We start from the raw sequence: 22,590 nt of genomic DNA, 5'->3' as shown, positions 1-22,590 counted from the left end.
AGAAACGACGTGTCAGGACTCGGAGACAGTGTGGTGAATAGTCGTGGGTGAGCTCAGGCACTCTTGCCACCACTTCAGACTTGAGCGTAGTCCTGAATTCAGTTCTGTAGTTAGTGTGCGTGATCGCCGCCGTGGATTGAAAACGGACATTCGTGAACACGTACATTTTTAAAATACTTCAACACAAGGAGCTTCTTGCTTGTTCCTCTAAGTGAAAGGAGTCTCCACCTGAGCACAGAGTGCATCCCTGCACACAGGACAGCAGGGTGTGATATATAATATAATAGTAGTACAATACTCAAGACGGCCGACCTCAGCACTCTGGGCCCAGACAGAGTACCGATCCTGCTGCACTGTGTAACTTTACTCATAAGATATCCTTAAAATTATTTATTTAAAAAAAAAAAAAAGAGGAAAAAAAAGAGAAAAACACCAACCATGGAATCTGTTATAGTACAAGGAGTGCTTGTTAGTGTACTCAATTATCTATTGAAGCATAAACCATTTTATGAAAAGTAAATAGGATAGTCAAACATTCATCTTTACTTCAATTATGACCCAGCTATTCACTGAACTATTTTTTGTCTCCTAATAAGTTGGTCTCCCCAATGTCCCCATGGCTTGAAAGTATCTTTGAAAGTTTCCTTATTGGGGAAGAGAGGTCACTGAGGAAAAATTGGTTGTTAAAATAAAGCCATCAATTCAGCCTTTTAGGGTAAACAAAGCTCCGTTATTAGAATAGGAGAGAAATCATTCTTGGGAAAGGCAGGGTGGGCCTTTACTTCCTCTAAAGGAAAAAGCAACTTAGAACAATGAATACTAGAGCAGGTCATCAACAAAATTATATATAATAATTAAAAGAAAAACACTATCTGTATGAGCAGCAAAAACATTGATATTCCAGACAAATCAACTTAAGTGGGGGTGAGCAGTAGTACTTCAATGGGTCTGTTATCACAGTAATCAAAGATGTACTTTTAAAAAGGAGATCAAAAACTCAAAGAAGGTGGTAAATTGTATAAAAAGGTATTTTAATGACCTGCTTTGCAGAAGAAGGAAGAAAATAATACACACCCCTATTTTTTTTCTCATGAGGGAGGGAGGCTGAAACAGAACTGACACATGAGGCAAAAAAAAAAAACACAAGAGAAAAACATCTTATGGTACAATTGTTCTCGTTAAAAGAACATGCATTCTCCGTCCCCTTGGGGAAGGAAGGAGATGCAGAACTGCACTACTGAATCCCGCCCAGCCCAAAGCGTGGCAGAAATATACACAGGTACATAAATATAAAAATCAGCCGTCTCCAATGTTTTGCCAATTCATCCCATGTTGTTTCATGTTGCACTGCATCCACATCACTGTATAATGGAGATGTCATATATTGTGCTTGTATATGCATGTGTGGATAACTTTTGTGTGTGTGAATGTCTTCAGTCAAAAACTCTATGTGTGCGTCCTCAACAGAAACACATGCCTATTGAATCCAACAGGAGTGACATTCTTGCAGGATGTGGGGTGGGGCAACTGAAAGGGGAGCAGATGGAGAATTTTCAGTAACGGACGGTAGACAGCAGATTGATGGAGACAAGGGGTCCGGTGGGGGGTTAGGGACTAAAGTGTATGTGTACACTGTCTGCACTCATTGTACAATGTGCTAATTATGTTAAGGGATGACAACAGATAAGAGACAAAAGAATGATGGAGGACTAAACATGTAAAAGGTAGGGGTGGGGTTTGTCTGAAATGTTTAGAAATCTTTTAATCACTTCCTATTTTTAGGGGAGGGCCAGTTGCCCCGCCTTTCTCCACGGCTTCCTCCTCCATTACCGGCAGAGGCCCCGGCCCCTCCCGGCGGGCCTCGAGGACCTCTTCCTCCTCCACCACCACCACCACCACCACCTCCTCCTCCTCCTCCTCCTCCTCCTCCACCACCACCTCCGCCTCCTCCAACGTTGACCCTGCGGTTCTGTCGATCCATCCCCGGCCGCTGGCTGGAGAAACTCCTCTTGTTTGCCGACTCCTTTCCTGTCATGTCTCGGTCTACAACACCTCCTCCTCCAGTTCCACCTCCGCCTCCTCTCCCCATAGGGTGGTGGTGGTGGTGGTGATGATGGGAGAACGACTTCTCTCTGAACTCTGTGAAGTCGCTGCTCTCGGAGGCCGTCTCCCACTCCTCGTTGGCCTGGTCTGAATTCTGGTTGGAGAAGTCGGGGGACTTGGCCCCGTGGTTGTGGTGGTGCTGCTGGTGGCTTTGCCCTGTGTTGCCTTGGTTGTAGTGGTGGTGGTGGTGGCTGTTGGTGTTGCCCAGATGCCCCCCACCTCCCCCACTGCTGCTGCTGTTGTTGGTCAGAGTGGCGTTGTGGTTGGTGTTCGGGGCGTGGCCTGTTGGAGGCGCTCCATCACCATCCTGAACAGAGTTCAGTGAGGGAGAGGAGGGCCTTCCTCCCCCAATGACCCCAACTCCTCCTCCGTTGACGCGAGCGGCGTTCTCCCTCTCCTTAAGCCGACGGAAGCGAGGCGGTTTGTCCTGCTGGTGTTGGGATCGTCCGTGGCGGCGGCGTCTCGGAGGGCGCTCGAACCCGGCGGGGGGGAACCCACGGCCGCCAGACACTGGGAGGGGGTTTGACGTGGAGTTGGTTGAAGAATGCTGGGTCGCTACACCTCCGTTCTCAGAGGAGCCCTGGGTTGTGGGGGGTGCAGAGGTTGGTGTGGACTGAGTGGGGTTTGCCCCCTGACTCTGGGCTTGACTGCCGTCAGCTGACTTGTCCTTCTTCTCCCCGCCACCATTCCCACTGCGACCCGCGTCTTTGGGGCTGGATGACTGACCTGAGGTCTGCTGTTTTCGGACCGAGGATGAGGATGAGGATTTGGCAGACCAAGCATGCGAGGCTGATCCGGGGCCAGTCCTGTGTCCTCCAGCCAGGCCCCCTGTGCCGCCACTGCTCCTGTAGATGGTCCCTCCACTGCTGGCTCCACCTCGACCCCTCCTGGAGGGCACGCCCCTGGGAGTGAACACTCTGGCGTGGGAACCTCTGGGTGGAGCAGATGAGGCAGGGCCTCCGGCGGGAGTAACGTTATCTGAGCCATTCTTGGCATTGGGTTTCCTGCCGTCTTCCTTGTCCGATTGGCCAAGGTCACTGCCTCCACTGTCACTGCCTGTCTCAGAGCCCCTCTGCCTCCTCCTCTTTGGGATCTCCTCGTACTCTGAGCCTTCGCTGCGTGTTTCACTGCGGTTTCTGGCTCGGGCAGGGTTGTGTTGAGAGCGGTCATGGCCATGCCGGCCTCCTTCCCCCTTGAACTCCTGGTGGAATCCTCCGGCTGTGGAGGCACGGTAGTCTCTGCTGCTCCTGCCACTCACCCGGCCTCGACCACTGCTCGCTGGACCGGTGCTGGCCGTGTAGGTGCCTCGGAACCCACGCCCACGGCCGTAGAACTCCCCGCCTCGACCACGGTTGGCTCTGCTGCCTCTAGACGAGACGTTGTGGTACGAAGCGCTGCCTCCTGTCTCAAAGGAGCGCTCTCTCTCTTTCCTGGACGATGGACCAGAGAACCCTGAGGAGGTGGTGTTGTCAGCATCTTTGTGCCCTCTGCCAGACCCTCCTCCTCCTGAAGACCGCTCCTTCCCTCCAGACCTGGATTTGCTCATCTGCGAAGGCTCCTCTTTACCAGAGGGAACTGAAGCATTCTGAGAGCCAGAGGTGTCCTGCTTGGCTGAGGAGGGCTGGCTGACATCTTGTTCTTTATCTTTCCCAGGTCCTGCATTCGCCTTCTCTCCACCCTCACCTTCACCTCCTTCTCTCTTCGTCTCCTTCAGCACGGGCTTCTTAATGGGACCTGCCCTCTTGCTGGCATTACTGCCTCCTGATTGGTTGGAGGGTTTATGGTCGTGGGGGGTATTGGATGAGTCATCCCCTCCTCTGGAGTTGTTCCCCCCTACTCCCGCATTATTGGCCCTCCTGCCATGAGAGGAAGCGCCTGCTGTGTTGCTGCCAGGCCGGGGGCCCCACTGTGTCTCCGTCTTGTGTTCCCGCCCACCCCTCTGGTTGACTTTAGGGTGGGGATGTTGCTGAGAATGACCACTGTGCTGGGAGGGAGGCGGGCCGGCGTTCAGGGAGGTGTGGGGAGTGTAAGGTGTTTTTTCCGGCTTCACGTGGCTGCTGGCACCACTGGTATTACTGGTAGCACTGGGACCAGAAGCACTGTGCCCTGGACCAGTTTCAACCTCCCTCTGAGTGGGGAGGTGGTGCAAGGCAGCTTTGTTACTTACATCCTCCCTGGCAGAGGAGGAGGAGGATGAGGAGGAGCAGGATGAAGACAGGGAGGGCTGATGGAGTGGAGGAGAGGGGTCACCCTTCTTGATGGGTGCCTCGCCCCCCCGCTCACGGCTGCTGTCAGGCTTGTGTTGGTGGACAGGGAAATGGGACTGGTGTGGGTGGTGGCCGTGGTGGGAGTGATGGAGATGAGAGCTACTCTCCATTGGGGAGAGGTCCGCCCGGCCGTTGCGATCGTAGTGGGGGTGTGGGGTGCCCCAGATCTGGCCTTGCTGGGAGCGTGCCGGCCCCTCATCCTGGTGGCTGAAGCTCCTCTCACCACCCCTTTGCTGCTGCATCCTGGACCCCTGGTCAGGGGGGAAGTTACTGTAGTTGCCTCCCCGGCCGCCCATGTAGTGATGGGTGGGGTGGCTGCCCCCCTGACTCCCCACCTGGGTGCCCACTGGCGGTGGGGTCTGGTTGGAGGAGACAGAGGTGGAGCTGGGCTGCTGGATGGGCCCCAGTCCACCCTCTCGCATGCGGTGTGGAGGTGTGTCACTCCTGTAGGACAATACAGACATTAAATGGTCAAGACCAGACGAATGACTCGTCATTAGGGAGATTTCAAATGGGATACAGGGGGTGTGATCAAGGAATTAAAATATAAACAAAACATTGATAACATCTTCAGTCTCCTTTTGTCTACCTACCTGGGTCCTTTGGACACTTCCTCTTCCTCCAGAACCTGCTTCTGTCTGAGAGGGGAGGTCAGCCCCCGGCCTTCTCCGCCACCAGGAAAGACTTCCGGCCCCCAGGCCAGCTTTGGGTCCATGGGAGGTGTCCCACGATGGGGGTGTCCTGGATGCTGCTGTCGGTCAAACGGGTCAGACCCAGAGCCCCCTGAATCCGACCGTTCACGGCCCATAAGCCCTAAACCAGAAGGACGGAATAATATTTAGCATTGCAGTGATGTAAATAGGTTTTCAATGTACCCGGGACCCGGGGGTGGTCTTTTAGATGGGTCCCAGGGACATTTTATGAGTTTTACTTCAACGTTAGAGTACAGTATTGCATCCCAGGACGCCCCGAGTGTGACATGATTGCGTCCTTTCTCAATTTAGTGAGACTAAGGATGCCATTTGCATCACTGACATGAACACAACACACACATCTTTATATCAGGGGATTCAGTACCCCCCACTGGGCTCACTTACTTTACATGTTGTCTCAGTAAGACAGCCCTCCCCCTTCAACAAGGAGGAGCAGTGCACCAACGCATTATGGGAATTGTAGTCCAGGAAGAAAGTGAGACCAGTGTCCATATCATGGACACTTTGAAATACTAAAATATCTAAAAACACATATTACCCACATAAGAACCCCCAGGAAAGGGTTTCTTGTCTCCCAAACATCATTAAAATAAGATCGGGTTTCAAAAGGGGTGAATAGTCCCTTTAACGATTCCTTACGTTTATTACTTTTACAGCACCATGCTCTGCTGCATTCCTTTCGCTTTGTGACACCTCACTGTGTCATCCACTCACCAGAGGGGTGCATGCCAGCAGAGTAGTAGTCCATGGGTGGAGGGCGGCCTTGCATCATGCGGGGGTCCATGTAGGGCATCATCATCCAGCGAGGGTCAAAGTTCATCGGCAGGGGCGGTGGCCGCCCCATGTTACCGGGCTGGTAGATCGGTCCACCCTGCTTAGGCCCTGGTCCAGGCTGGGGCGTAGAACCCGGGGAGGGACCTTGTGGGGCTTGTGGCTGAGGAGGCAGCTGGCTTTGTGATGCCTGGTTGTGTTGTTGTTGTTGCTGCTGCTGCTGCTGTTGCCACTGCTGCTGTTGTTTCAACAGCTGCTCCTGAACACAACACAACAAAACTCAGTTCAGCATTTTTATGGCTCTACAGGAGTCTAGCCGAGTGTCTGCCTATGGAGCCATGCTCACAAACCGCTCGACCGATCAGCGCCAAATGTCTTGTGCACAAACGTACCTGCACTAACCCTCCCCAATGTTTTATGCTTTTTGATATCACAAGCATTCCTCCCAAATTAATTACTTAACCAACAAAATCATCAGTGATAACAGCATTACAAGTAAGGACGTTACTGTAAACTGCTGGCTTCGGACTACTTTTTGGGGGTAACCTAACGAGTAATGATGGCCTTACTTAGTTACATTTAAGACTGATATGTCCCTGTTCTTTCTGTTGCCACAAAGGTAAAGACAAATCCATCCAGCACATTTGCTCTCCTGAATGAATGAGCTCATCTCTGAGACGGAGACACGCACGGGTCACGGGTCTTACACGAAAATTGGTGACCCTGACTGACACCTTGCAGTCTGTGGTGATTGCATAATCAATTCAATAGGTCAATAAGGTCACCACTTTTGGTATGACCCACGGCTGGTCTTACATGGCAGAGAGAGGTTATCCTTTAGTAAGGACATGGAAGTTTTCACACTACTTTTGGATTTATTGATGCAAGGAGGAGAACAAGTTACTTTTCTGAGAAGTTAATCCCGTAACGTGATGCAATACTTTTTAATGACGGTAATCCTGTAACAAGTTACTGTTAAAAGTAACTCATTCAGAACACAAGCATATTACAGTAAACAAAATTACATTTGACAGCGAGGACTCCCCGAAACACGTGGTAAATTAATCAATATTAGAGATGCACGATATAATCGGTAGCATATCGAAATCGGCCATAAAAATGCCATATCAGTATCAAACTGTTTAAAAAAAAAAAAATCCAGATTATTTTCACCGATAGTTATGACGCAATAATAGTGTGCCAGTCAATGGCTTTGTACTCGCAGAGCAGCCAGTCTGCCTGTCCCAGTGTCCCTCTCTCTTTAAGAGTGGCAGCTGTTAGTGGGAAGGGGCTTGCCATCTAACCTGACTAGTGTCTGCTGCCCCATCTGGCGGAGTCAGGTTACTTGCCATCTACTTCACCAGCAAAAAGAAAAAAAAAAATTCAGCAATGAGAAATATAAGTATAATATGTCACATTGGCCGATATGACCCTGGAAATAATCGGTGATCAGATATCGGTCATAATTTCAATATCTCTCATCAATATTGATACACTGCAAGTAGAGGTGCAGCGGTTTACGGTTTAAAACCGAACCGTTCGGTACGCCCTGCACGGTTCAATGCGCATTTATGGACCGCAATTTTTCGGTTTCGAGAGGGAAAAAAAAGCATCACTGCAGAGTTCCCTTCGACCCGCGAGTGAATCCACCTGGTGTTGTTTGGCAACAGTTGATCCACAAGCATCAATACACATTGGGAGCCTGTAGATCGTCTATATTCGTCAGGCGACACCATCGGATTAATACATGATCATATTGATTAGCCTACCTGACGTTGTTGTGCTCGCAGCAGGAGCTCATTAAAAGTATTTTCCGTCAGAAAAAAACAAACTCCATTCTTGTAAGCATTCTAAGCATATCCTTAAATCCTTGTTATGCAGATTAAACGTGGATCTATAATTGTAAACTAAACTTGTGTTTACTTTTTTCTCTGCGCACACTTCCCCCTGGCCCCCTCCCTTCTCTTCCAAGCCGCTGCAGCTGCACGTGTGTGAGTGCATAGGGTGATTTCTTTCCCTTGAGTATAATATTGAAAGGCACAGTATATGGCGACATAAGATTTTTTTCCCCTTGAACCTAATGAAAAGGCAGAAAATACTGGAGTGTGTCTGGCTAGGGGAAAAATATAATAATAATATAAAAAAAAAAGTATTGCTATTTATTTATTTATTTTCTGCTATTTATTTATTTTGCTATTTATTTATTTATTTTCTGTACCAAAACCAAACCTGTGGCCAGAGATGGGCATGTATTTGAAATACATGTATTTTAAATACTTTTTTGTATTTTAAAATACAGAAAATACGTATTTTCTGTATTTTAAAATACAGAAAATACATATTTCTTAGAGTTGCCATTTTCAGCCCACTTCTTCATTCATCTACATTAGCAATGCCCAAAAGCTGACTGCAAATGACTAAACCCAGCATCAGAGTCACTGCCAGTGTGAGTGCAGGGTAAAGGTTGTGCAGTTCTCTGCTCTTCTCCCTGTCCTTTAAGCAGTCTGTTTAGAACAGCAGCTTTGCTGCAGTGAGAGTAGACTTGCTGTAACAGCATTCCTTTCATGGACCACAGGGAGAAGGAGTTACCTATGAGTTGATACTCTCATACAGGCAACATCAAAACTGCAATGCAGCAGTAACTATTTTAGGTCATTGATTTTATTTATTTAACCAGAGCTGCTGCTATTTTGTTCAGGGAAGATGACATAACATTTGGATGGTTTGTAAAGCTTTATAATACATTGTAAAGCTCTGAACAGCAGCGTTTAGTACCGGTAATTCACAAACTGTCACTGGTTTGTTACCGACCTGCATTCACTTTTGTTTTGTTTGAAATGCACAATAACCATACTTTGATATCTTTCTCTTTTTTTTTGTAGTCAGTAATTACTAAATCATACCCATTTATCACAATTTATTATGCCAATTAATCCTCCAATCCACCACTATTGTACTCTACTGGGTCACCTGCCAGTGAGAATCCCCCATCAGGACATAACCAACCACCACCTCCTCTTGTTCAGCCGTAAGATTCGCTAGCGCAGCCTCCGCAGCGACAAAGATCCTCCTCCCTAACCTGAACAAGGCCAAGATGTTTTTAGTGTAGATATATGCTCAGCAAGCCAGATGCACCATAGTGGATTCAAACCCCTAGACTTGCTGGTGGTGGACAGGTACTTCACCTCTGCCTGAGTGCCTCTTGTTTTTTTAGGATATCAGGATTAACTGGATCCTTACCTGCTGCTGTCTCTGAAAGCGTGGAGGAAGAGACTTCTGATACTTGGAGTATCCCTGACCTGGAGGACCACTGCCTTGACGACCAGCTCCTCCTCCAATATTTTCCACCTTCACCGGGTCCACACTACCCGCACCTCCTCCAGAGCGGAGGTGAGCGTTGGCTAGCGGCTCTTCCTTGCTCTCATCGGGGAGAGGATCCTCTGGAGGTGGCTGCTGTGGTTGGGGCCCTTGGGGCTGAGGACACTGCTGGACCTCTGGACATGGGATAGAAGACACAGAAATAATACAAACTGTTTTGGAAGGTATTCATATTACTAGATTCATAGAACATGTTAAACCTTGTTGCAGGAAACTTCAGACCCAGACAGACAGTTACAGAGATTTCTCTTCTAGGTGGAGGTCTTACATGAGGGTCAACAGTAGATCCAAATATTCCATTTGATTTCATGAGGTATGGGCCCCTGGTGTAAACACTCTGGGTCTTGTGATCAGCATCTGTTAGCCAGGATTGACAGATAACTCACCTGCATTGGAATCATAGCTGCTGTTGCTGCTGGCCCTCTGTCGGTCACCAACCGCAGGCCCTGGCCCCTGCTGAACAATGAGCAGCGGGGGTTCTTCAGGGTCCACACAGGGGGAGGGGGGCTGGCTGATGTTGGGGGACGATGCTGAGGCAGACAGCGAGGGGCTGGGGCTGCCGGCGGTAACGGTAGCGGCTGTGGACGTCTCATCCAGACTGGGAGGTTTGCTGCTGCTGCTGGCTTCGCTTGCTATCTGCTGCTGCTGCTGCGCCTTCTCATCCAACCTCTTCAGCTTCTCAGCGCAGGCGGCTCTCCTCTCCTCCTCCATCCTTTTCTCCTCCTCGTCGCGGCGTCGGCGAGCTCGCTCCACGGCTGCAGAGATCTCAGTGGATGACTGCTTCCGGCGTTGACGCCAAGTCTCGTCCTCATCCTCCTGGCCCTGAGGCCCTGGAGGAGGGGCCAACAGACCGGCCTGGGGGGGAGGAGGCGGCGGGGGGGTGTGGCCTCCTGGTGCAGGCTGGGATGAGCTCGTCTTCCCAGGGCCCAGAGAGGACTGGTTATGGGGCCGGTCCTGAGGAGACGAGAAGGAGTCAACATCAGAGCGAAGGGAAATAAGCTGTAGACGCAACAATGATGACTTATTGTTACGGGCGATCACACTGAGATACAATACTTAAAACACACCACCTGCAAATAAACACTTGGCCTCTTATACGGCCGTGTTTTCTGGCATCTTTAGACACACACAAACATTACAATATTTGGTATTTTTTGGTGCAATGTGCAGTCACACCAGACAACCAATCACGGCCAATGTTGATGAAAAACTCATCCTTGTGACCTTTGAGTACATGGCACTTTAAGCTAATTTTGCCAGCATGGTCTGCCTTGGCATTTTTTTTAAGTTGCTTGCATCTGTAGCAACACTTCTCGTATGATCACAGGCTTAATCATTTATAATTTGTTGCACAATGAAAATGCACCTTTTTGTCAGGTAAAAAGGGTTGTGCGACAATGTACAAATTAGATGACAATGATGATGACATGACTCAAAACTTAAAAGAATAATAGATGGAAGAAACAATCTAAAGATGACTATGGGATGTCTATGCAAAGTGAATGTGTCCGCTATGAGGCCCTATCCTCAGATATCTACCTGTCTGTAAAAGGAGTAGGGCCCCTGTCCGAGCAGCGGCCCAGGTGGGGGGGAGGACTGCTCCCGCGGACCACCTAGTCCCGGCCTGCGCCCCTGTGTACAGGCAGGTACACACACAGTTAACCAAGCTCCACCACAGCGTGCTACGCATTTAGATACACCCGTTGCTTCATAACATGCACAACCTCTTCCATCCGGTTTGTAGCGGGTCCTGCCTGGCAGTCGGCCTTACCTGGTAATTTGAGGGTGCACCCTGCCCCCCCCAGCCACTGCCTCCCTCCTCGGCCCATCCTGGCTTACTGGAGGGGGGTGGGGTGGCACCATCTGCGATGGAGGGAGGGGTGCGACGTGTCTCCCCTCCACTGTCTGAGGCTCGGGTGCGAGAGATCACAGGGGGGCCTTCCTGAGACCTCTGCGGTTCCCTGATGGAGCAAAGAATAAAAGCCATCATCAACATGGTAGACTTGACTAAATAAACCACATAGGCCAGCTCATTACAACCACTATATTAAATTAAATATAATGTAAATAAACCACAAATACATAACAGATTACATTTACTTGTCAAGATGGCTGGTAGTGTACAGTTGTACACTATATGTAAACTAACCTACAATCCAGTCAAAATCTACCAGCATATGACTCGTCATGTCGTCCATTTTCTAATAGCATAAAGTATGGCTTCATGTACAAGCTTTAAAGAGACCAAAGCCTTGTCTATGAAAAAGCCAGAAAACAACAGACGACTGTGCCGGGAGTATATCCCTCACCAGCTCATCAGTGAAGACATGTATTCTCCGTGCATGCAAAATCTACTTACAGAGGGTTCATATTTTGTGTTGACACACATTTCATTTCCTTTTGAAAAGCAATACAAATTTGTATTTCAGACGTTTTAATAACCTGTGGAAATCTTATTTTGTTTGTAAACACGTCACCAATACAATGATAGCTTACTAGCACTCTTCCTGTGAATATATAATGTTAATCATAAAACTATTGCTATATTGACCTTAGATTCAATGGGGTTTATTTGCCACCAATTTATATAATTGCAAGCAGCAAAATGTTGTAACACATCATTTGGGTATTTATTTTCATGAAAGAGCATAATAAGCTATTTGGTTTAAGTAAACAGTTGACACAATCACAATCACGTGTAACAAAACTAGTACTCATTCACAGAAAATGGAACGTGAATGCAGTAACAAAGAATGCTCATTTGTTGCATCCCTACAGCATACCGTGTGCCGTTTTTACTCTCGCTCCTCTCCTCGTCTCCATCTTCCTCTCCTTCATCGTCACTGAACTTCAACTTGGCGGAGTAATCAATCTCCTCGTGTGCCCCTGTTGGCAGAGAAAACACCAGAAGACTTTGAACCGACTGTAGAACTACTCCAGTAAACCAGACTGACTTTGTTAACACTACTAGAAGAAGAACCACTAGAAGAAGATTCAACCTCCGTCCTCACTCGTGTTAACAAGGAAGGAAGTCAACAAGTGCAGGACCAATACAACAAGTCACAAGTGCATGATAAGCAGCGACTGGGAAATTAACAACTACTAGAGACCAAGTTAATGGAGCAGTCTCACACAGGTCTAAACATTGCAACAAGACTTGGAGAAGTAGCCGGCGCATGCCTGCAGAGACGAGACTGCGGTAACGACGCATTTTCAGTGCAAAAACTCCTCTAGTCCCGAAACCGGACCGAATGAGATAAATATAGTCCCAAATACTTCATAGGCCCCGGGACGCCGTTAATATCGAGCCCTGCCTGTACTGTTAATAATCGTGTTAATATAGTATTCAACCAAGCAATCAAGAGTAGGGGTGCAACAGGTACTCAAGCTAATCGATGATTTGTCCTTAATCGACCATTTTATATAACAATCGAATTATCAATCCCTAATTTGGCCACGTTATTGGTGAAAAGTTCTAACAAAATGTCAAAAATAGCTGATCTACAACTAACCCTTGTACACTGTTGTGGAACAGTGTACAAGTGGTTAATCAATCTGTTGATGTATGAAACTATATTTGAAAGTGCTTATCGATTATTTGATTAAACCAAAATGTAATGAAGACTAATCACAAAGAAAAGAAAATCACACCCGTGTTAAGTGAGGGGTGATCTTATCATCGTACACCATCATGCATCATCTCATTCCAAAAATTGAGCCCCAATACAGAGCAAAATTGAGTGTTGGAATCATTTACTTTATAAATACAACATCATGACTATTGTAAGAAAACAACGACAGTAAGTCTTACACACCTGGAGCCAGTTACACCACCTCACACTAAGTTCAAACTTTATATAGCTTAAATGGCTATGCAATGTATTGTATTTAAGCTATAACTAGGCTAAATTTGAACTTGTGCAGTTATGCGATATGGAAGGTGTACGTTAGCTGAACGTCTCTGGGATAAATCATTGAACATAAGGCTGGTTTATGACAGCGTAGTTATGCCTTTTCTTTTACAATTTACAATTTAGGCATTTAGCAGACGCTCTTAATCCAGAGCGACTTACATTACATTTAAGGAGGATAACTTGTAAGTGACAGCTTGAGAACTTCCTTTATACCAGTGGTGTCCAAAGTGCGGCCCGCAGGCCAAATGCAGCCCTGGAACGAATTTTATATGGCCCGCAGCTTCATACCTGAATTGTATGATGAACCAACCCTGGGCATTTCCCAGAGTATAATTTGTCAGTGTTCCGTGTTCCTTCTATATATATTTTTTTTACCTTGCTCATCCGGTTACATTTGGTAATGTAATGTACGAAAAAAGGCTGAGTTACACGTTTTGTTCACAGCACACACCTGACAATTGACATTGATATTAAATATTGATGATAGTTAAATAGATTTGTTTAAATGCGATGCATATGTATGTGACTTTGTTATAGTCTGAAGGTACATTATGTCAGATGATGTTGGCCCTTGGGTGTTTAAATATTTTTATTTTCTAATATTGCCTTTGAAAAACGTTTGGACACCCCTGTGTTATGCCCAGGGGAAGTAGAGTATTCTGCCTTGTGTTCATTTTTGGATACACAACTTAAACAGAGGAGATGGAATTATTCTTCCTTTACATCGTTTAAATCTACAACAGACCTGTGAATATGAATATCCTTCAGGACAATAAAGATCATTATTATTATTAACATTAATCATAAGTTCAATATCTTATTACTGAATTTTTCATATTGTTCATAAAAAATGTGTGAGAGAATTCTAACTATTTCCCAGCAAGTGTGTGCGTGCATGAGTGAGTCAGTCTTCTGACCTGCCCAGCCCTCATCTCCATCATGGTTCAGCTCATCCAGCTCATCCAGTTCCTTCAGGTCGTCCTGTTTCAGAATGGAGGGGCGTTTCACTACATCGCCTCCCCCACCGCGAGGACCTCCCTGGGGCCTCCCGTCAGAACTCCCCTGGCCACGGAACCTGGAGCAGACAACAGCAGGAGCTTTGTTCAGTCATTTGAGTTGGATGGGATATTTGTCCTTTCTGCAATGTCTATATGAGATCTGTATGCATTGGTAGTCCCTGAATAAATTAAGGTGAGTAACTCAATTGTGTCTCTGCAATAATGCAAAAGAAATATCGCAAAACACTTTAACCAGCAAAAACAAATCCTATTGCAGTCAGAGCTTGTCAAAGTCGAGCCTATAAGGCAACATTAATCGTGCCATTTGAATCATATAGGAAAAACAATAAACTCGTTTCGAATAAATCATTATTTTGTTCGAGAGACATGTTTTAAGAGCATACCTAGGGGGAGGACCTTCACCAGGCGGAGGGTACCTGTAGGGCCCCTGGGGGCCATAGGGGGGTGGGAATGGCAGGTAGGGAGGATACATCTGGAAGATGGAGAAGTGGAGAAGAGCAAGAGAGAGTACGAGAATGTGTTTTAAAATTATACCAAACATAGGTAACATTGTGACAAGCGGTAACCTGCGGTATCTTCTTCAACTACTTCAACTCACGAAGTTGCTCCAAACACACAACACAGATTTCAGCTGATTGCTGAGAGGAAATAACTCCATAATATACTTAGTGAATACATGAATGAATAACCTTATACCCGTTTTCCATTTAAATGATTAATTCGGGTTTTTTTACGTGGCAAAACCCTTTTGACAAAATAGGCGATACAAACACTGCTAAAGGATGCTCAAATGATAAATATAGAATTATGGAGGGTAGGAAAGGAGGAATTAAAACATTTTACTGGAAACATTAAGAAAACTATTAGCCAAATCATACCCAATGGTTGCATTCCAGAACTGTCTGTTTTGTCCATTATAAAATATTGGAAACTTTCTGTTCAGTTACTTGATGGGCCATTACTTGATTAGAATTTAAGAACTTGCCCACAATACCCAGTGCAACATGAAATGTCTGCATATCGCTGGCTGTGGGATAACGGAGATGCATACATTTCTGTGAGTTTGTAGGGAAAGCAGAAATGGGATATCGGTGTTCTGGTGAAATCAGTGCCCGCACGCTTCCCCTAAAAAAACACATTGCTGTGATTGATGCACATGCGTGTTTGTTTCTACAATAAAGAGTCAGTCACTTCAGGCTGCTGTGTTATTTGTTTGCACCTGGGTTTCTAAGACAGAGGGGAATGTGAATAAGTGTAGAACTTACAAAGGGAGGCATTATGCCTCGGTACTGGGGGAACCCAGGTCCCACGGGGGGCTGGGGCAGGGGCAAGGCGGGACTGCCTGCCGGAGGGTTCCTAGGTGGCCCGTGGGGGGGTGCCCCGGCACCCCCCTCCATCACCAGAGCCCCTCCATTGCCACCCTCTGCTACCCCTTCCCCAGACATGGTGGGTGGCATGGCACGGCCACCCCCATCTCGCCAGCTTGTAACGTCTGTGAAGAGGAGAAAAAGAGAACCAAGAGAGGATAGAGGACGGGTTAGTGTTTTATGGTCTCTAATGGAATGAGATCAGAGATGTGAAGATAATAGTATGCACATACATTTAAAGGAAGATAGAAATAAATAACAGATGTAGACAGTGTATGACAGACAAGCTGAAAGACTGTAGTAGGAGAGACAGACTGTAGGAAAACTGAGACAGAGATGGAGTAAGAAAGAAATAGTAGGAAAGCTGGGACAATGTGAGAGAGACGGTGCAGGAGAGAGACAGTAGAAAAGCTGAGAGGGAGACACCCAGGAGAGACAGATAGAAGACCCACTATTGACTCCGTATCAGAGACCATCTTAGTCTTTAATTGTTTTTCCCCAAATTGATACTGCAGTGATGTGATGCATAATGTGTGTGACTCACTCTGGGGGCGGAGGCTTGGTCCGGGCCCATACCACTGATCTGCAGTGGCCTGTTCTTTGACACACCTGTCCTGGTCGCCAGCCGCCTGCAGGGTGGGAAATTCCTCTCGAGAGAATGGCGACGGTTGGTTTAATCCCTTTCCACCTGAAATACAGGGGCGTTATCATCAGAGAATAACACAGGAGAAAAGGAACCGGCCCAAAGATTATAATGTGAGAGAAAAGGATTCAAGACGCACCATCTCCTTGTACTCCATGTGTAACACTGGCCTGTGCCCAGGACCTTGCCCCTGCGGCCTGGACTGAAGCTGGGGGTGAAGCCTACAAGAGAGAGAACAGAACATCACATATCGTCGCTGTTGGGTGGAAACCTTGAGCAAATGTTAAGTCCAAAATGTATACGTTAAGAAAGTGGACAAAATAACCTGTGTTCCAATCAGAATTCCAAGTGTAGTTATTTATTCACAAGCTCGTTAATACTTTTCATTGGGTCAATATTCATAAATGTAATATTTTTTTCATCCTTTTTTGGAAGATTTTGTGTGACACTGTATTATGATGAAATGGGGCATTCATTTACACAAAAACATTAAAAGTAGATAAAATTGAGATACAAGGTTTCTACCCTACAGCAACGATACGGCCCCTGTAACTATGTATCACAGTATGTGACTGCTGTAATGTAATGGAAACACTGGGAGCTGTGGTACCTCTGGAACCGGTGGTGTTCTCGGGCGGGTCACTGCAGGACTCTGTGAAGCCACAGGCTGCTGCAACTCCGGCTGCACTGCTGACAATACATCGGTACTGAGGATGAGAGAAGGTACATGAGCGTTTAGAGACAGAAAGAGAAGTGTAGGTAGGGCTGAAGATTGATCATGACATTTTACTGGACGATCATCAGACATAGAATTGCGATTAATTTAATTGTGATTTTGGCATTGGACATTGCAACATGAATACAAATTACATTTCCGTATGCCTTTTAGACTTTGTAAATCAAAATTGCACAGGGCAGTTAAGACAAATAATTTCAATATACAAAATATGCCATAATCAAGAATTGTATACTTTCAAGAATATTTTTGGGGTGCAGAAATAGTTGATCTACAATCATCCAGATAACAGCTAAGGGCTCTAGTGAACTGTGAACACATACCTCTTTGGGTCTGCTGGTTCCGGCTTGCTTGCCCATCCTGTGCCGTCTTTGGGAACGAGCGAGACGTTGGGGTCGTTGCCTTTGTTCTCCGCCTTCAGACTGGGCAGGCTAGCAGGGGGGGGCATGCGCCGCGCGGAGGCAACTTTACCAAGAGACTGCAGGCCATGGCGGGGAGGAACTGATATGGGGTGGTGGAGGGAGAAAGAAGAAGCCATTAGCCATTAGAGAGCGACCACTGAAATATGACACCACATAGATGTGCACAGAGGGGAGGGAGGGGATCAGGGGATGGTCGCTGTCCTGCATCTTAGCCGGACAACTAGGATGTACAGCGGTCGTGATGAATTTTCTAGTTGAATTGATCTGAAGATGTAGCGATTAGCAAATAGCGCAACAAAAACTTTACCTGGTGCATACCACATATATCGTATGCTCTGATGCAGCCTGACAGCGAGCCGCAGGTTTGATTCCTAAGCCTGACGACCTTTGCTGTCTCACTCCCCATCTCTCTCCCCGTTTCCTCTCACTCTACACTGTACTATCAAAATAAAGGCAGAAAATCCCCCCAAAAAATTAAACTGTGGGGAAAGAGGGTCTCATTTTATGTCCAGCTGATGGCGTATTAGTAGCACAGAAAATCCTTCTCCGGTTTCAGAGCTGTAAGCCTTCAAAAAACGGAATCTGTGCTGAATATCAATCCCTCATTTGTTTCCGGAGGCTGAGAAAAGCCACATCATTGCGTGGGTGTGTGTGGGGCTGTATTTTAGAAATGGGAACAGCTGCTTAGATCTGGTGGGGAGCTCCTGAATTAAACATAAAGTGGGGACACGGCACTAAAGTCAAACTGCGTCCACAAGTGAGCCTCTGTCTAAGGTCAGGCTGAATCATTCAGAGGCTGGCCAACACTGGGTTGTTTCTCTGCTCCTGGCTACCTGACTGGAGTCGACAGCCTATTAACACTTATACCGCAATTGCCGTAGATCTAGGTCAATTAAAGCCTATTATTTAATGCTACACTTAACGCCATTGCCGTAGATCAATGGCAATTGCGCTTTTATAGCGCTTTCCATCGATCAAGCCATAATGCTACTTACGTTAGCATCGGGTAGCTAGCTGTTGTCACAACACTGGGTTGCCCATCTTAGATCGTCGGCACTATAATAATCCATTCTATCAGTTTCTTTCAATCGCCTGTATCTCCTATTCCTTGTCCCAGATGGCATTTTTGGTCAAAACAACGTTTCTTTGATGGCACAGAGCCAACGATGTGGAGCCCTCCAGTGCCCCGGTATAGATCCATCTTGTAAACAACAGTTGAACGGGACCCGTTTCATTTACTAGTTATTTTCACTTCCGGAAGTCTGGAAATATGGCTTTTCAAAAAAATGCTGGCATCAATTAGATCCTAATTTGTCAATAAATGCTAATGGGCTAAGTGTTAACATCTTATTAGAAAATGTTTGTTTTGTTTCTGCACTTCCAAGTGCAATGTTACGTACGCAACGCATGCACACACACGCACAGTCTTAACCACTTTATACACACCCTATATACTTTGTTGTACATAAAAAAGCAAAAATAACCAATCTACACACGTGAGCGTGAGCTTGTATATCTGGGATTTTGCCAAATGTTTGCCCAGAATATAGTAAGCATGCTATGGTTCATGTCGTTAAAACTGTAAATAAAAAGAATTGGAAAAATTCAGTAGAGAAATACGGTCCATCATCTAGTCCTAGCTTTGGAAATCAGCACTTGAGCCGTTAGGGAGGACAGTAGCTAATGCATCAAACAGTGAATGGAGACAATGCAGTGCAGCCAACCGCTTTTAATCCTGAGCCTAACTGGAAATCCAGCAGTCTGTCTCTTTATGCTGTAGCTAACTGTACATCGAATATACCCAATTAGCCATACGACATCAAGAGAACAGAACAGAAGACTTGAGAAACAGGGAAAAGGTATAAAAATGCTATAATCCAATAGAATAGATGAACATCACTGCATACAATGAAAACCCAGGGTACTCACCAACAGGCTTTTGTGCTTCAAGGCTCTTTCCTTTGTATGTATCAAACAGGTTGAGAGACGCATACTTGGCTTTGCCATCCTTCCCCTTTGCAGTTTGCCCAGAGCGCTCTGACATTGCGCTGTCCGCTCATTGAGTATGGTGAGCCCTGAGACTGGGGGGGGGGGGGGGGGGTGGGAGAGCGACAGAGTGAGAGACATTTGACACCATTTCCACTCATGACCATGGAAAGTGAGAGTAAATGTGGTGCTGTCTTGACAGGTACAAGTTCTATAAACAATTAGCACAAAAATGCACATTGTAGCATTGCAAATTGACATCACAGGCCACAATTTCCAATATTTATACTTGCTGAGGCCAGGCAATTATGGAGGAGGCCTAAGTGGTAGTTCTAGGGTACAAGTGATGTGAATAAGCACTTAGGATATCAGACCATGTATAACACTGAAAACTTGGTCACATGAACCACTGTACTGAAGATAAAGAGGTAAAAAGCAGAGAACCATAGTTGCCATGGTGACACATTATAAATTATATTCTATGCATTGCCTTGAGATGGGATTGCCTCCATGGCAACTGCTTGGCTTGAGTCAATTTTACTGCACATCAATAAAAGATACTGGGCTGACATCTGTCCAGTCCAACATGATATGGCTAACCAACCACAAAAGGGTTAACCTATTCACTTCGCCTGTCCCATTTACTATTATAGTATCGATTAATTAAATGTGATGTCATAAGAATAAGATGTCCATCTTAAATCTTCTGGGATTAGAATTTAGTATGGGCAGATTGCCACATCCCAGAGTCTTGTTTGACACACTGACACCGTGTCCTGGATCAGAGTCACACGGGCCTACAATTCTACATTTGAGTGTTCAGGTAGCTTGAGAACTGAAATGCCATCACTGCTTTGTCAGGCTTATCCAACGTCTACAGAACAGATAGCTGATGCAAGAATGGAATCATAGCAACAACACAGTAAACACAACAGTGCCATACTATAGTGAACATCAAGGACTGGAGTAAAAACCCTGACCACACAACAAGAACACGGCTCCAGATTCTATGGTCTTAGAAGTACTATTGGGCACTAAACTACACTGTCAGTGTGCATGTTTCCAATGTACTCTTAAGACACACCAGGGATAGAGACCAATTATTTCCCACATTTACAACCCATGGACAGTGTATCTCGAATTCTCGATAGTAGAAGATTAGAAAATTAGGCCGTGGGATAGCTGGCCAACTACATGTTGTTCGGGGATTAACGGGACTGCTAGTAGGTTAGCAAGCAATGACTACTGCAGTACATACACACCACAAAAGGGCCTTGCAATGCTATGGATAAGTAGGATGGGGAACACCACATAATATAAACCGTTAATCGCGATCATGGAAACGATACCGCAAATCCTCATTGTTCATTCAACCCTCAGAGCATTGAAACATTGTCCAAAATCGCTGCAGAATAAAAAATAATAACTCAACATATAAAATAATCCTGATGCGGAGCTAGTAGTAAGTAGCTTGCTGCTAACTTTGCTGGGCCCAGCATTCACGTTGAGAGGGGGACTGCGATGTTTCATAATATTCTAATACAGGGCAAAACTTGCCATTTTTGGCTTTAACAGCGCAACATGGCTACTAACTTGCATCTAAAATCAGATACTAATCACAGACGCGCCGGCCCATAAACAGCACACCACAATACACACAAATGGGTTTTATGAAGAGAACAAAACAAAATGGCGGTGAGGATAAGGGCCCTTTACGGTGACCAGTTGCACAAAACCTTCGTTTTTCTGCTTAAGATTTAACTTAAGGTTGTGTTGTATATAAGTTAGAAATATTGTCTTAGGAATTCTTAATGCATTTTTGAGTGAAGTCTCGAGTTACGAGATGCTTTGTGCAGCCACATTAGAGAGCACACTGGCCGGCTGGTTAATGGATAGCAGCAAGCTAACAGTAGACTAATTTAAGTTGTAACATGAACGTTACAACACTGTCATTAACAGTGGACGTGCGCGAATAAACACTCGTGTGGCTGGTGGGTTTTAACAGAGCGCATACGTGTGATATGATTAATATGATCGTGTTATTATTGAGTCGTTAGGTGGCTTTCAGGCAATAATCTGCTGTTACCTTACGTAAACGCTGCGATTATTACACCAGTCGTCACACGAGCCTTTCTGCTCGACATAATGGACGTGTTATCAAAATAAATGACGTTATTTTCATGTGGAAACGGTGTGTCGAAGACGTCATTTTAGTTGAAAACACGTCATTTTTGGGCTAAACGTCCGTCAGCGTCGATGCGTGTTAAATACTATATTTTCGCTCGCGCGACACTTCGAAAGACTCGTTGAAAACAAGAGGTTTATTGCCAGAAGCGCAAAGCTCGTTCTTATGGTTAAGTATACATTAAAGACTGGCAAGTTGCTTTTAATGACAGAAGCATTGACATTATTTGAAAGAAAACATAACATCTGGAGTTTCGCCTGTTGTACGTTAGCCGACTGGCCAGCTAGCCGAGCTAAGCTAACGGCTCCGTTCCAGCAGATAGCCGCAACCCCCGACCAGCTAAAACACATTTTAAGCTAACACCTTGGTGTTCCGTTAGAAGGACGACTTAGTAGGGCATAGTGGGGTTCTTCGCCCGTCAACACATAACCGAACGAGTGTTTTATATTCGATAAAACATGTAGGATTGAACCAGCCACTGACCTGGTCTTGTCCCGACTTGTCTCGAGGTTGTAATGAGGTTAGCTTACGATGCTAAATGCCCCCAGCTAGCTGCTGTAGCTAACGTTACCGTGACACCGTCGCAGATTTGCTTGCAGCAGACTACAAGACCAAGTTGATGTTTATGAAATATAAGAAAACCACGAATTCCGAGAAAAACGGTTATTCGTGGGGGAAAAAAGTCGTGTGTGTGTATATATATATATATACAAAAAGAGTCTTACTTGTGCTCCTTTTTTTTCTTTTCCCCACAAAACAAATGAAAAAGGAAAAAGAAAAGCGATCCACCGTCTCTACAAGAGCCGTCAGCGGCTACTGGCTGCGTGCTGAGATGGGAGCCGTTAAGAGGAAAAATAAATAATGGCACATAGCATCTACATTGATTTATTTTTTAATTATCTGCAGAGGAAAATGTAATGGCACATAAGAATGAAATGGTTTGATTTATAATTATCTGCACAGCTCAGTCAGTACACGATATTTGTTTATTTTATGCCATTTTAATTATATATTTAAGGGTTTGGGCAGGTTGTTGGCTTTAAATAGATTTCAAGAGACAAGCATAAGAAAATGACGTACTAAGTA

General features: G+C 45.8%; 1 protein-coding gene across 5 annotated transcripts; it reads right to left on the bottom strand.

The window, feature by feature from the left end:
• Positions 1 to 1,009: 1,009 nt before the first annotated feature.
• Positions 1,010 to 22,507, bottom strand: prrc2a (proline-rich coiled-coil 2A). 5 transcript variants are annotated; one of them, XM_079523425.1, is made up of 16 exons: positions 22,230 to 22,507; positions 19,263 to 19,414; positions 17,235 to 17,412; positions 16,786 to 16,882; positions 16,315 to 16,396; positions 16,077 to 16,220; positions 15,431 to 15,657; positions 14,549 to 14,637; positions 14,064 to 14,221; positions 12,016 to 12,118; positions 11,004 to 11,193; positions 9,619 to 10,186; positions 9,095 to 9,348; positions 5,798 to 6,113; positions 4,964 to 5,183; positions 1,010 to 4,814 (listed from the first exon to the last, which is right to left on the bottom strand). In XM_079523425.1, exons 2-16 carry the CDS (start codon positions 19,375 to 19,377, stop codon positions 1,766 to 1,768), a joined length of 5,790 nt encoding a protein of 1,929 aa, XP_079379551.1. In that variant the 5' UTR covers positions 19,378 to 19,414; positions 22,230 to 22,507; the 3' UTR covers positions 1,010 to 1,765. The 5 variants fall into 5 exon arrangements, with proteins under 5 accessions (XP_079379551.1, XP_079379552.1, XP_079379554.1 ...); XM_079523426.1 differs by lacking the exon at positions 22,230 to 22,507 and adding an exon at positions 21,988 to 22,192; XM_079523428.1 differs by lacking the exon at positions 22,230 to 22,507 and adding an exon at positions 21,868 to 21,887.
• Positions 22,508 to 22,590: the final 83 nt, after the last annotated feature.

Source organism: Electrona antarctica (genome assembly GCF_951216825.1).
Source record: "Electrona antarctica genome assembly, chromosome: 15".
Classification (NCBI taxonomy): domain Eukaryota; kingdom Metazoa; phylum Chordata; class Actinopteri; order Myctophiformes; family Myctophidae; genus Electrona; species Electrona antarctica.
The sequence above is the reverse complement of the archived record's forward strand: the minus strand, read 5'-3'. Positions and strand labels throughout refer to the sequence as shown.